Raw genomic sequence first — 16,089 nt, 5'->3', positions numbered from 1 at the left:
TTTGGATGCATTTTATTTTAGAAAATGATAAAGATGTTGGAAATATTTGAAGGCTATTTATATACCTATCTCATTTCCTGAACTGTTGATTCTCTTTTCATCAATGAATTCCTGGTAGCTACCAATCATATAAATCATACAGTCTTTCAGTACACATTTAGAATAATAGGTCCTTTAAGATAATAGATTTTTTTGAAGACTTTGGTAATTATGCACTACATTAGACTTATGGGTAATGAAGAAATTTTAAATGTTCAGATTGCTACCTTTCATTCCAATTACAGTAGATAATCAAGAGTTGACTATATATAGTATTTGGTTTAGTGCCTAGCTTTAGAGGAAGCTCAATAAATATTTTTAAAAAGTGAATGAATTTTAAAAGAGTTACTAAGGTGTTGTTATTAGGAGTGATTTGCTTTTTCTTAAAAAGTTAAACAAAAACTTATCAGATAACCCAGCAGTTTCACTACTAGCTATGACCCCAGAAAAATGAAAATTTATGTTCATAAATACTTGTATGCAAATATAGAAAAAATGCTAAGAAGAGTGGAAACAATCTGAATGTCCATCATATGATAAGTTCATAAACAAGTGTGTATTGCAGGAAACCACTCACATCATAAGCAAGGAAGTAGAAGAGTTACTAAGAGACTCATGTCTTTTAATTTCATTTGAGAGCATGGTTTCAATGACCTAAGAACTGCTTTCTAGGCCACTAGGTACATAGCACCTCCCAATACTGGTATCCAAGGGAGGAAGTCTTTAACATATGAAGCTCAGAAGTCAATATGCATATTCACATTTGATCACCCATTAAAGATTTTTTTTTCACTATCTATATTCACAACTTATCATCCATTAAAGCTGTTTTTCTTCAAAGGAACAAGCAAGAAAATATGACAATCATACAGATAGAAAGTACATTTTACCAAATTGTATATTTAAAAATATGTTAAAATGTGATTAACTTTAAAATTTTAATTAATCTAAAAATTGGCAAAAAAACATTGTTTTATGTTCAATTTTAAAAATTTCTTTATTTTAAAATTATAACTATAAATGCATATCAATTGTACAATTTAATGAATTACAGTGTTTCATTTCTATGGATGGAGACATCATGCTTTGATCATATTAATTGTCCCTACAACTCTCCCTTGCCCTCCTTTCCCTCCTTCCTCCCCAGCCCTCATCACTTTTCCTAATAATCTTGTTTTTCTTTTACTTTGTTCTTTTTGAGTTTTTACACATGAGAAAAAAAATGTGACACTTGTCTTTCTGTTCCTGACTTATTTCACTTTAACATGATATCCTCCAGTTCTATCACTTTTCTGCAAAGGACAAAATTTCATTCTTCTTTATAGCTGAATACTACTCCACTCTGCATGTAGTATGTGTGTACAAAAATCTGTGTGTGTGTGTGTGTATACACATATATAAACATTATATATATATATAAAATTACATTTTCTCTATCCGTTCATCCACTAATGAACATGCAGGCTAATTCTATATCTTGGATATTATGAATAGAATAGCATATCATTTTCTTTGGATATATACCCAGTCATGGAATTCCTGGATCATATGGTAGTTCCATTTTTAAGTTTTTGAGGAACCTCCATACTGTTTTCCATAGCAGCTGTACTAATTTACATTCCCCCCAACAACATATAAGAGTCCTCTTTTCTTCACACCCTTACCAATGAATACCTTCTTCTTTTTAATGACCATTCAAACTAGGGTGCAGTGATATCTTATTTTGGTTTTGATTTGTATTTTCCTAAAGATTATTGATCTCTTGGCTCTGGGTATGTCTTATTCTGATAAATGACTATAGAGGTCACCCATTTTAAAAAATCAGGTTATTTGTTTTCTTGCTATAAAGGCTTTGCAATTTTTAAGCAAAGGCACATGGCAGCCATCTTGTTAAAAACGGAAATAATTTGTGATATTGACAGTGTGGGTGCTTGATGTAAGAGCTTAAAAAAATTCCATCCAGGTTTAGTAATACTCTAACAATCATAAAAATGTGAAGGGACATTTGGTAGCCTTTTATAGACTTCATTTACAAGGCAGATGCTGCTCCTTAGAAGTGTTTGCTCTGTAGTTTAATTCCATTTTTCTGTACAGTATGTACTTGTTTTGGGTAGGCTGAAAATGAAGACGAAAAAAGACGACTTTATTTAGCTGTTTCATTTCTTTTCTTTTTCTAGATGAGTTAAGAAAAAAAAATTGATTTTAACCAATAAGAGAAGTGGGTAAAAGCAACAGTCTCTGTGAGCTAACAAAGTACTCTGTATTATTTACTAATAATAATAGTCAATGTTTCTTTATGAGGTGCTTATTCTCTGCCAGGAACTGTGCTAACTCATTTACATGTTTCATCTTCTTTAATCCTCAGAATAATCCTATAATGTAGATAACATGGTTTCCATCACACAAAGAAGAAAACTGAAGTTAGAGAGCAGGTATCCTGTCTGCAGGCACAAACTTGGTAATTCACAGCCAGGACTTAGATAGAGACCAGATACTACTGTGCTGTGAGTGTAAGTAAGCCTCAACTGCTGCCCACAGAATTAGTAAAAATTTAATGTTTAAAACCAGGAAGCTTAAAATGCAATTCATGAGATTTAAAATCCGATATACGTTAAAAATTCTTTAAAGGAGTTGAACATATTCATGCTGATAAGTCAGAAGTTTCTATATTCAGCCCTGACTGCTCATCTGAATGACAGACTTGTATATGAGCTTCCAACTTAAAATCACTTGCAAATCTAAAAGATATCTCTAACTTAATATGTCTAAATGCAAACTTTTAAAACCTTTTCCTCCCCAAGGGCTTCCCAACTCAGTGAATAGCACTTTCATTTACCTACTTAGGTCAAAATCTGCAAAATAGATCCTGACCACTTCTTAGTTTTTTTACTGCTACTACCCACTACTACCATGTGTGTGCACTACTATAGCTTTCTGCATCCATTACGCTCACAACATTAAATGGATATAAAAAACATGTAGGAACCACGAAAGTGCTAGACAGGCTTAGATTAGAAGGGCGATTTTCTTCTATGGGGTCATCCAAAGTTCTAAGCCAAGGTGGCACTGTCATCCTCAAGAAGTGATTCTATGTCTGTCCAGCCAGAAGGGAAGAGGAGCCTGGGAGAATGTGGGTGAGACATTTTAATGGATTTGGCCTGGCAGTGGCCCCCATCACTTCTGGCTATAGGTCCAGTCAGGTAGCCACCCTATACAGTACAAGCTGAAATACATGGTCCAACTTTGTTCCCAAGAAAAGAAAAAGGAATGTTGGGCAACAGCTCATGATCATTTCTGTACTTTATTTTTCTAGAACTCTGGCTCCTGGGAAGTGATTCTGAAGTTGGAGAAACAATTTCTCCTTTAAAAACGTTTTCGGTAAAACCAAAGACTGAACATGCTAGATGAAGAGGGGCAGTAGTATAAGGATCGTATATAATTTCAGAGTGCAAATACTGTATTGAAAGCAGCAGCCTTGAGAAGTGCCACCTAGAAAAGTGAGTTTATGTTCAATCAGAAGATAAATGGCTATATATATATATATATATATATATATATATATACCAACAGGTTTTCTAGAGTAGCATTTCCTAAAGAAGTTGAGCACCTGGTTTCACTTATGAATCGAAAAATGATTTTTGGTGAGTGAAAAATAATCCATTGAATCACAGAGAGCTGATAAGTTAAAGGTGAGTCACACATTTCTTTTGGTTCGGAAGAAGATGACAGGAGTTCTACATTAAGTTTTTGGGACTCAATCAATTATCCTTCAGTTAATAAGATGTGTTTACAGCATGTGAGTGGGAGAGAGGAGTATTATGATGATTTTGGTTTTTCAGTTGAAAAGGCATAGTGTTTTAGGGAATAAAATTAGGAAAAGCACCTTGTTGCTTTTGTCTGTGTCCACATAGAAAGTTCCAGAAACGAAAGAATTGATAAGATGTGGTTTCAATGGAGACAGTACAGTAATGAAGATAAAATAGGATTCTGGGCAATAAATCTTTTTCTACTCTGTAAATACCCCCATTTCAACATAAAGGCTCTTTAAAGAAATAAGAAAACAAAGCTTTCAGAAGGGACTTGATACATTATTTATGAACTTATCAAGTGAAAAAACACCCACTCAGACATTTTAATAAAAACTTTCAACTAATGTATCTAATTTTATTGGTATTTAAAAAAGCCAATTATGAACTAGAAAGTTATTGTTTGTTAAACTGCTACACGGCTTTCTGCAAATAGAATGTTTACAAACCACTTGGAGTCACTTTTCTAAAGTTTCAGTTTCTGAAGGTCAAATAGCTATGTAACTGCTTAATAAAGAAGCAAAGAAGTACCTCTAAATATCTCTCAGCTCTGATGGGCTTATATTCTGCTCCTTAGGTGAGGTATTAGCAAAGCTTATTTATTTTCATTTCCAAGGCTTTTATTTGCTCATTCCCTTGTGGTAAAGCTGATTTCCATGATGATTCCCTTCTTAATTTTAATACCCTTTTTACTCATCATATAGACATAAGAATTTTCCATAAAATAATGAAATCCTTGCAAAGGAAATGAAGACAACTCAGAGAGTAAAGTAAACTAGCTCTTTTTTCAATTAATTGATCCACTGACATGTGCATATAAGATTTTTTTAAACCTAGGAAAATAAGGTTAATTAACATAAAAAAGCCTCACTCCTCTAGATGCTGAATTTTGTATTTTACCCATGCTGCCTTAAGTGCCTTGATTTCCCAGTAATGACCTAGTTCTCCTAATGAGGAACATTAACCCCTGGCTGTAGCTGTCCAGGACTTAATTGTCAACTGCAGCTGAAATAGGGGAGTTTGCCGATCAGCAGGTATGCGGTATATTAACTCATGTCATTTCAACCCCTAATAAATAAATCTGTTGCTAAGGCAACAGGAAGATCAGCTCTATCAGTATTCTCCCCTCCCAGTAACCAGCTCCCCCCGCCTCTTTGGGAGGAAACTGCCTTTCACACCAAGCTTAGTAAAAAAGAAGGAAATTAACTACATGTAACCATAATTAGAAGTAACATCATTTCTCATCTTAGAAACATATCTAAATTAATGAAAAAGGACAGCAAAGATAGAAATGCTTTTGACTAAGATCACGATAAATTATTTCCTTCAACAGGAGATAGGCACTATGAGGGATACATCTGAGTAAGAACAAATCTCAAACATTTCGCCTCTTTGTGTTTCTGAATTTTCCCCTCTTTTGTTTAACCAACAAATGATGCTAGCCCGAATAGTGCTGAAATAGCTAATTAGCTGCATACCCAATAAAGATGATACGAAGGAAAAAGAAAACCTTACATAATTTATAATAGTTATTGCTATTCTACCTTGGAATTCTTTGGTGTCATTGACTGATTTAAAAGAAAGAAAAAATCTGGTCATCGAACCTTAGACTGGGTAGCCTATAAAAACCATAGAATCCCATTCACTTGATATTTTAAGTAAGAGTTTAAAGAGTGATGTCAATAGATTGCTTTAAAATTATTTAACATCTGCATTATGATGAAGAAGTAGGTGAAAAAATAATCTACAGAGGGCTGGGGATATAGCTCAGTTGGTAGAATGCTTGCCTCACATGCACAAGGCCCTGCATTCAATCCTGAGCACCAGGAAAAAAAAAATCTACAGGGATCTTCCCTTTTGAATTTATTTTTTCAATAATGGAAATTACTTTGGTTTTAACCAGTTTGAGCCTTTCTCCCTTTCAAATACTTCTGTCCTTCTGTTAAAATGAATTGTCTGATTTTCCCAAAGAACGATTTGTATTTGCAACTGCTATTTTAAAGGCATTTTATAAGAAACTAAAAAGAACCATAGGTTTTCTAAAAAAGCAATGCTGATCACTTCTACCTGTAATTTTGGAAATTTAACCCCTTTATGTTTCTATTGTCCTCAGCTAGACTCATTGAACAGGTGATAATCAACCACCCTGTAACTCATCATTGTTAACATCAAGAAACATTGACAAATTATCTCCACATGCCAGGTAGTCTGGCTAGATGCTATTGAAACCTGCTCCCTGTCCAAATAAAATAAAAATGTTTTTGCCTCTATCCTAGAGGACCTTCGGACCTAAAACAACTGACATCATTTAAAACATGAAATGAGTATGGCTAGGAGGCATGTGGAAAGTGCAAACTCTGTTACATGTTTATGGGGTGCACTGGACAGCACAGTGCCCTTGCTGCATGGAAACTCACAGTCAGGGGATTCACACATCACTGGAATTTAAATAAGGGCAGATGTATGAGGAAGAAAAAAATGTTTCAGGGAATCTGTGCATAAATGTAAGAGTAACAGCCACCATGCAAAGATAGAAAATAACCACGAGGGGCGGGGGTGGTAGTGGATGTCTGTAGTCCCAGCAACTTAGGAGTTTGAGACAGGAGGATCATAAGTTTAAAGCCACCCTCATCAACTTAGTGAGGCCCTAAGCAACTTAGTGAGACCCTTTCTCAAAATAAAAAATAAAATAAAATAAAAAGAGCTGGGCATTGGGAATGTAGCTCAGTGGTGAAGTGTCCCTGGATCAAATCTCCAGGACAAAAATAAAAAAGAGCAACAGGAGGGACATTAGTCCTGAGAGGAAAGAGTGGGTTAATTATAGAAAGGTCAACTGGGATGGTGTGGAGAAAAGCTAAACAGAAAAATCCATTTTAACATACACACGTTAAATGTACGGGACATAAATATGTGTAACAAATAAGTAAACTGACATACCCATCCATCCATATATCTACACACCCATCCATATCAGTGACTATCTACTTCTAACTCATCTGCCCCTCATCTGTGATATTAAGTAAAGTCTGGTAAAATAATATGAACAAAAGAACGGTGTCAGAAAAGAGACAGGGGTCTTAAATGGTTGAAAATGATTGTCATAAGCATCTTAAATTCAAATACTTTCTTTTGCAGTAATTGTTTATGAAGGCAGTCAAGATTAGAGAATGTTTTAAACACCACAGTCAAGAAAGGTAACAAGAGCTTTAGTTTATGATATTCTAGAGATAACAGCCTCATGACAGGTAGAAGATGCTATGACATAGTGTGCTAGTGTTAAAAACACCTCAAGAGGCAGTGAGAACCTAAATGTTGAATATGTATTTATTTTTTTATATGTTCAATTATTTGGAAAATGGCAAGAAACACAAAAGTGCTGTAGTGGAAATTATAAATGGTATTTGGGTAAGGCTATTTTTTAAAAAAAAAAAAATTGGCTATGAATTTTTTAGTACTTATTTTCCTAAAACTTAGTCAAAATTCTGTAAGAGTCCCATAAATTCATTTAATAGTGCTATTTTAGAGGACAAAATAAAACTAGTAGATCATACAGCACCTGGTTAATTTGAGTTGGGTATCTGATTACATTTTTTTCAAAGATTCTAGTACAGTTCTCTAGAGAGCATTTTGTTTTTCAAATGCCAGAGCTCATTTGTAATTCTTTATGTACAAAATCAAACAAATGAGCAAACAAACAAAACTTTCCCAAAGAACTCTAGGCAAGAGAATATAACTGCAGGAAACTGATTGAATTGGGAATGATTATAATCAATTAGAATCTGATTATTCATGTGAACTTTGACCAATTGATGGTTAAAAAGAGAACTGGTTAGATGATCCCTTTCAAAGAGCTCTTAGTCACTATGCCTAGTAAATCTCAAAGCTAGCCATTTTGTATTAAAAGTGGCTAGAGGGCAGTGATTATTTACATGAAAGATTATGTAACTGTGAAAATGGCTTGTGCTCCTAAAGAAACATCTATGGAATCATCTTTATTTAGAGGTCAGAACAAGTAAGATGGATGTGCACAGGTCTTTAGTGGCATGCACTGAAAGGCAGGTAGCCAGACCAATGACCATTGTTCCCAGAACTATGATTCTGTGAGGACCTTTATTTTTCTTTCAGATAAACAGATTTATACAAAACACTAAAATAGAGCACAGAATATTAGTGTACAAATACTAGCACTTTGACTTTCTGTTCCTGTCTTGGCATGGCACCTGAAGACTGATATCCAAAATTATTCAATCCAAAATTATTCTATTATAAGCAAATGACCAATAAAACCTGTAAGATTTGACTACCCATCAAACTTTTCTGATGGTATCTCGGCAATGAGAAGACCAAGGTAACTTTGCTTTGACCTGAAAAACAGATTCCAACCCTCTAACATTCATCTTTGCAGAAGGCAGTCATCATTCTTTTCTTCCCCAAAGTGTATTTTTAAACCTCAGTGAGTCAAAGAATGAAAAAAGGCAATTTGTTTAACTACCAAGCATTAAAGCACAATTTTCCATTTTATATCACTTATTTTTATTTAGAAAGTTTCTAAAAATATAGATGTCAGATTCTTTCAATATTAAGGTACATGTTTCTCTCCAGTGACTCACCTAAGTGTGTTCAAATCTGTTTTTATTTCTCAATGACTGGACTCTGTCCTTTCCAGATTTATATTCTTAACTGTAATCAACTTCACATAAATCAATTTATCAACATTATTTGGAAAATGCTGCAAATACCATAGAGATCATAAAAAGTCATTCAATTTAAAGTGAAAAGCTCTGACAATTTCCCCATAGTCCAAGTGAAGAGGTTCATGGTAGAACTCCTAAATGTAGCTACTCTAGTAATTTCAAAATTCTTAACATGCCACATAGCCCATTCCTTTCTAATCTTTCTTAACCAGAATACACACCTCCATAGGGGCCACTTCCAGGGTTTTCAAGACCAGAACAGAATTTCAGAGATCATAGATCTCTACCCTGTGGTTTTCTAACTACCTAACCCACATAAAAGCTAATTCTGTTTGGTCTGAGAAAGTTTTCTTATATATGATGATGGCTTGTTTGCAACCAACTGCTAAATAAAAAATTGAAATACAATATAATATTTTAACATTCAGAAAATGAAATATTTAGACTCTAGCACTAAAAATTAGGCACTTCCAATGGCGAGTGACAGCCATATTTATTTTTTTTAAATACATCTTTTTAGTTGTCAATGGACCTTTATTTTATTTATTTATATGTGGTGCTGAGAATCGAATTCAGTGCCTCACATATGCTAGGCAAGCACTCTACCACTGAGCCACAACCTGAGCCCCCATATTTGTATGTATGTGACTATCAGTCACATGTGATATTGGTTTGCAAAGAGTAGTCTAATACTAAGATGTAATTTGCCCTTTTCATTGTTTTGACACATGCCCTGAGAGTGCAAAAGCATTGATGGGTAAAACTCCAGTAGTCTCAGCACAATTAAAGGCAATGGCAGCAAACTGAACCAGAAGACACCGGATTCTTCAATACCTGAACCCTCTGTAAAAGAGAAAAAAAGAAAAGGAACACATCTGTTTCACTTAAGAATGTCCTTGAAGAAGTGGGAAAAATTATTAATTTCATAAAATTCAACCTTTTGTTAGATGTCTTTTAATAGTCTCTGTGATAAAATTTGAAATACATATAATGCACTTTTACTGTACACCAAGATACAATATGGGCTCTCCTGAGGAAAAGTATTGTACAATTGTTAGTACTCTGAGTTAAACTACTGGCCTTTTCCATGAAATACTGAGTTTAACTGAAAGAACTAAAACTATGTTAATCACACTAGAAAATTTGGCAGACATTTTCTCAAATATGAACAATGTGAATCTATTACTACTTCAAGGAAAACAACTAATATACTTGCTGTAATTATAAATTCAAGCTTCTAAGTGACCATTAGAATTTTTGAAAAATTGTATCTACACTATGAGCTTAATAGATTCCCAAGACTCAAAAATGTCTCTTATGAGACATTTTTGGTGATGTTAACAAATGTGAGTTTTTGAAACTGTATAATGAATTGTGGTTTTGAAAGATCTGCATTATTGAGGAAGCCTATATTCTTTGAATGACCAATGCATGATGCCACAAAATCCATTCAAACTGCAAATAGCAGAGCATGAAGAACTCATTGCGTGGTCTCAGACTCCACATTGTGACTAACCTTTTCTTGTGCCATTTCAAAGAAGAATATCAACAGTACAAGAATAGGTCATTAAAACATTCTCTTTTCCAAAGACATCTTTTTGAGAGGAGGATTTCTCCATAAATTTCTATCAAAACAACATATTACAATAGATTGAATACCTAAAGAGATGGAAGAATTCGATTATCTTCCACTTAGGCATTAGATTTACATAAATGTATGATAAGATCACTCTTTGCAGTATTAGATTTTGATTTGGAAAACAGTTATTTTCATAAAAATTCACTTTTTACATTACCATGTACTTAGTTGATTATTGTTTTTTTTAAAAAAATGATTTAATGTAGATTTTAAAACTTTTTCCTAATATTAATTCCTAATACAGTGAATATTAATAGTTACAATACCAATAACAAGAACCCTTAGGTGTCCCACCAAGTTTTAGAAGTGTGAGGAGGGTTTTGAGATGAAAATGTTTTGAGAACAAGGGCTTTGAGAGTATGAGCTTTCGATGCCTTCTAAGCTTGTGTTCTCTGTCCCTCCAGCAGTGTGTCTCTGTGACCATTACACTTCAGAGAATATTTACATAAAAGTTGGAAACCGCTGCAATGTTACAGTGTTTGTGTAATATTTGGAAAGAAAATAGTTAAAAAATAAGTACTGCAAATTGCAGTGGAGTTTTTACAGGTCTTTCCCTATAAGTCATTTCTATTAAGCGTGCTTTGCTGTAGATGTTTAGAACAAAACATTAAAGACTGGGTAGAAAGGAGAAAACAAATTACTCTGCAGAGAACCCAGCAACTCTGCTAAAATGCTGTCAGTTATTTATCTACTGTCAGCAGAGGTTGCACACTATAATCCTTGACAAGCTCAGATTCAGAAAGACTGAAGAGAGGGGGCAAGCCTTGCATTTAAGGGCCTGTTCTCATGCACAGACATTTTAACACAGATTTAAAGCCAGAATGTATCTTCTAGAAAATGTCACATTTGATTTTGATACATATCCTAGCAAGGAGGCTCTACATTTGGTTGACTTAGTACAAGATATGTTAGAGGGTAACACTATATTTTAGGCCATTCATGATCCCAGTGTGGAACTAACACAATGAGGTCAGCATCACTTCATTTTTAGAGTTGGCTACCACAACTGTATGATATCATGGGCATATTTTTTATGATAAGGAGGAGGGTTTTATTTTTGTTTTGTTAGGCATTGGTAATGACAGAGTCTTACAACCCTGTTGCCCTTTCCAGTGTCTATTTCTCCTTTATGTTTACAAGGGAAACAACCATTGATGCTTTCTCCTGCCCCCAAAACACCTTCTCTCTGGAAAATGTGCATGGCCAAGGCAAACTCGCAACAGACTGAAGAGCTCCTACAGGCAACTCCAAGGAAAAGCCCCCTTCAAGCAGCTGAAATCACTTGGAGTACTGACAACAAAATGAAAAACAGAAGGCTCAAACTTGTCCTTTTGCAGATGAGTCAAAACCTTGGTCCTTCCAGTGGAAACCCTGGTTTCCTTTAGAATACGATTCACATTGACTGGTCAGTGTTATGATTTCTACCCATACAATCAGGGGTCTAAATAAATGTGTGCTTGTAGCTGGGGATGTTTGATGAATGCTGAACCAGAATCTTAATTTTCTAATTCATATTCACCAATTAAAAATAAACTGTATTTTTATGAGCAAATTTACATAAATCAGATGATAAGGCATCTACCACTAAAGGGTAGGAGTTCAGCTCCCAACATTTGCATATATTCTCCTAAAGAAAATATAGGCATTTTAGATTTTCATTGAAGAGTCTTGCTGCGCTGGAACTCTAATGGGCTTAGAACAGTAAATTTTGAAGAAACTGATTGCTACCCCTGTAGCTAGTAAATGTCTGCCTAGACCCAGTGGCATTTGAAAAAAGTGTTTTATCATAAAATTATCCCAGCAGAGTCCATTCTGCAAGATAACATCATCATCATCATCATCAGTACTCCATGCAGGACCCAACAGCTCTGGCACAATATTGCCAGTCATTTATCTGTTGTCAGCACAGGTTACACACTGTAATCCTTGACTGCCTCGGAATTAGAATGTCTTTGATGTCCCCACAAGAGTTTTTTGCCCGAAGGCTTTACCAATGCTCCGCGGCTCAGTGTTTATTCCTCGTAATCTTCCTCTCATCTCCAGGCTAGCAGTGACAGATGGTTATGGGCACACAATAGTATTAAGAGTTTGATATTTTTTTTATGCTGTGCTCTCTGTACAACAAATAGCTATCAGACGCGGGCCAGAGAGCTGACATGGCTCGCTTAGGTAATGGCAAACAAACAGCTCGGGTTGATGCTTTCTGTCATTTCCCCTCCTAACCCTGCTTGTTTTCATTGTATACTCTCAAAGGTAAACTATATTAACCTTATAGACTGTTATTAAAAAGATATATCTATATGAGCATAAAGTGCTTTTCTTTTCTCTTTTTCTTACTCTTTTGATTATGAAAGTAATACTGCTGACATATTGAACAAATATCGAATGTCAACATAAATTTTTAGTGTGTGATAATATCCCCCTTCATATAGCTGTGTGTCAGGCGGGAACCCGCGGATGATGCATAGCAGTAAATAACCCAAACAAAATTAGTTCTCTTGTCAGCTTCTACCTTGTATGTCCCCAGGCATCAGTAAAATTGACTGCACGCTAGATTTTCAAAATTAGCCCTAATGTTAGCTATGTGTCTGGCAACCTCCAAGTTTCCAATGTTCTACTATATTACCCGTAAGGATGAATGTGTTACTTTTATATTTTGGCATTTACTCTTGCTGATGCGGCTTTTTTCCCTCTTCTCCAAATTAAAAATAATTTAGCTTTAACAATAAGAATGTGCACAAACATAATGCTGCATCTCTTTAAGCAACTAACTTTAGGCAATTAAATTAAATTAAAGCAAAAATATACAAAGGAAGAGAGGGAATTATTCAATTTAATATTGTTAATTTTATTAACATAGCTCTGTCTTATTTTGTGCAAAGTATTGAATAACATGGTTCTCTCACTATTTCCTCTATATTGCTGTTTTGTAAAAGCAGTCTAGAAATTATTTAATTTAGCATTTTTTATGACAATCCAGAACCAAACTTTTTAGAACTGATTTTCTTGCAATAAATATTCTTTTCAGAGACAACTAAAGATTGGTGTAATAAAAGAACAGGCTGTTCTGAAGGAAGTAAATGAGGTCATGTATTTTACCTTGAAACAGGTTAATCTCATCCACACCCAGTGCATTTTAAACTAACACAAAAGAATACAGAACACTGTTACATTCTAAGTAAAATATGATTTCCAAATAAACGTTATTCCCTGAGAGGGGGTATGCGGGAAGTGTGATGAGGAAAAAAACAAATCCAAAAACTCATTCCACATCAACTTTCAATGCCTAAATTTTATGTTCATACATTTAGAATCAAAGACAAAAATCCCTTTAGGTACCAGATGCTGCAGATCAACTGGGAGAGCTTCTGGAGTTTTAATGTGCTGGAAGTCAAATCCTCGGCAAAGGCGCTTTGGCCGGCCGGTGTGCTGTGCTTATTAATTCACCTGCAAACAGTTGCTCTCAGAAAATCGGACCTAATGATCAGCCCAGCAACGCTGCAATAAAGAGACCATAATCTGTGGGGGAAGTGAACTCTAATCAGGCCACACGCAGATTAAACTAACTGGGAGGAATAAAAACTAGATTAAAATGTTCATGCCTAATACCAGAAGATTATCAGGACATTTTACCTCCTTAAATCCTAATTTATAGAAGCCATGGTTAAGTTTATGAGTTTATATTTGGTGGGATTATATGTTGCAGTTGATTTTCCTCTGTTTAGAAAAGATTCGGAAAGACAGTATTTTGCTTAGCAAAATACAGAAGCATTTGGAAGAAAGGAAACTGTTTCAAGTGTACTGATTTATTATGACAAGTAAAACAAAGCCATCCAGTTGAAACTGGTCAAAGTAGTGGTAAATAATGGAAATTGTTGGTGTCTTAACAGTAATACTGCTTTATCAATGTATACAAATGAAACAGTGCTGTGACAATGTTGCGTGTGGGTTTATATAAAATGGCATGCTATTCTTATATGTTGATACTTTGGAACTTCTTGAACAAAATTCAATTTCCTAGAAGTGTCTGACTACTATTGTTAGTTGAGCAAATCATTGCAAACAATTATCTGTAATTCAAATTTAATCTAAACACACAATCATTAATGTAAAGATCTTGAGTAGTAGCATGTTGTCACTATATTACTAGTACTACTATATTAAAATGATTTTTCTAAAGGTATAAAGTCAGAGAATTAATAAGTTAATCATCAAAATATATATTCTATTACTAGTTCTACAACTTACTAAATTGGCATGTCTTGACTTACCATCTATGAGGCCAAACAATATGCAGTGGTCTCTGCTGATCATCAATTCCTCGCAGAGTGTCACAGGTATTAAGAGTCAGATTTTGTTCATTTTCCCCACAATGAGAGCTTGAATCATCAGACCAGTTGGATTGTCTCAAGTCTGGCTCTTGCATCGATGAGTCATCCAGGTTTTCTTGTACAGTATCAAGGTCAAAGTGTTCATTATACTCTGAATTAAAATTCTCCAATAAATTCTCAGAATCTCCTTGCTCCTGTTGGGAAGGACAGGCCATGGATGGAGCAGAACCGCCATTTCCTTTAAGGCTGAGCATCCTCTTTAAATGGGTTATTTTGTGCTTGGGCATGAATCTGTTACAAAAAGGGAATGCAATATGCTTTTAGTGAAAAAAAAAAAAAAAGTAAGATTTGTCCCTTACCTTCCCATAAGGACATGATGATTATGTATAAAACTGAAAAAGATAAAACCAATATAAAAAAAAAATTTCTAGAAAAAGAGCAACAAGTATGTGCTACCAAGAAAAGATTCAAAGGTTTCAAACTGAACTAGACTGTATTTGAATGGTTTCCAAAGAGTTTCTGCGGCTATGAAACCTACACTGCCCATACATAAAATACAAGATCACAGAGACTGTTACTCCTCCGTCACTCTTCTTTCTGGATTTTCATTTTTTGTCTTCCAATCACCACATAGCTCAGCACTGGGTTTCAACTTGCTTGTTCATTGTCCTACATAAATGTTGGAAACTTCCTTGGTTAACTCTTGCCATTTCTGCTCACATTACTGTTCTGTATTCTTTACCACCTATGAGGCCAGACAATGTGCAGTGCTTGTACAGTATTACGGTAATACTATTGTTGTACAGTAAATACTATTAAACTGATCCTGGCTGATATTTCTTGAAGTATATCTAATATCTTTTCCATTATCATTTCTCCTGCATCCCTCCAGAATGCTTTGTCTCGATTCAGAGTTCAATATCTGCTTATTGATAAAAGAATGTAAATAAAATGAAATCTTAAAAATTCTACTACAGCCTAACATCTGTGAGTCATACATAACAAATACAGGATCTATCTCAAAGGGATCTCCATACAATGAGGAATAAACCAAGAATGCATGAACAGAGTTGGAGAGAGATGTGTGAATACCCAACTAACCTATGTTGGAACACACGAGATGCACAATGGACACTTCATTTTTTTTTTTTTTTAACCTGAGGGGAACAGGAGATTCATCCTGAGTTGGGGGTCAGTAAAGGATTAAAAGGGATTTGACTGAAGGATTTTGCAAATTGGGGAAGTTCTGGATTGAGGGGCCAGTGGGATTAAAGGAAATTATGTGCAGGCACATGACTGTTCTGGAAATAATAGGCAACCTAAAAAGACTGGGCTGGAAGCCTGGGGAGGTAGGCCAGGTCAGGCAACCCAGGGCCCCCTCAGGCCCATGGAGAGATTGCTTCTCTTGGGTTGCTAAGTGAAGTCAAGGAGAATATGTGCATTTAGCAGCCAGGTCAGAAAGAAAAACCATAAAAAGAGACCAATAAGCAACATTTGGAAAAGCTGCAAGAGAATTTGGGAGTTATTATCACACTGTGGGAATGAATCAAGAGCGTTCAGAGAATGTATAAAAAGGTGTG

At 35.0% G+C, this 16,089-nt stretch overlaps 1 protein-coding gene across 9 annotated transcripts in view; it reads right to left on the bottom strand.

The window, feature by feature from the left end:
• Positions 1-16,089, bottom strand: part of Gtdc1 (glycosyltransferase like domain containing 1) — a 382,956-nt gene that overhangs the window by 56,469 nt on the left and 310,398 nt on the right. For all 9 annotated transcript variants that reach the window (XR_009225165.1, XM_046426876.2, XM_058573487.1 and 6 more), the window contains one exon: positions 14,450-14,800. Coding sequence is in view for 8 of the 9 variants with exons in the window: in XM_046426876.2 (XP_046282832.1) it covers positions 14,450-14,800 (351 nt within the window). In the remaining variant the exon portion in view is untranslated. The remainder of the gene's footprint in view (positions 1-14,449; positions 14,801-16,089) is intronic.

The sequence above is a fragment of the Marmota monax genome, unplaced genomic scaffold (genome assembly GCF_021218885.2).
Source record: "Marmota monax isolate L192 unplaced genomic scaffold, Marmota_monax_Labrador192_F-V1.1 WCK01_AAM20220418_F8-fsc00048, whole genome shotgun sequence".
Classification (NCBI taxonomy): domain Eukaryota; kingdom Metazoa; phylum Chordata; class Mammalia; order Rodentia; family Sciuridae; genus Marmota; species Marmota monax.
The sequence above is the reverse complement of the archived record's forward strand: the minus strand, read 5'-3'. Positions and strand labels throughout refer to the sequence as shown.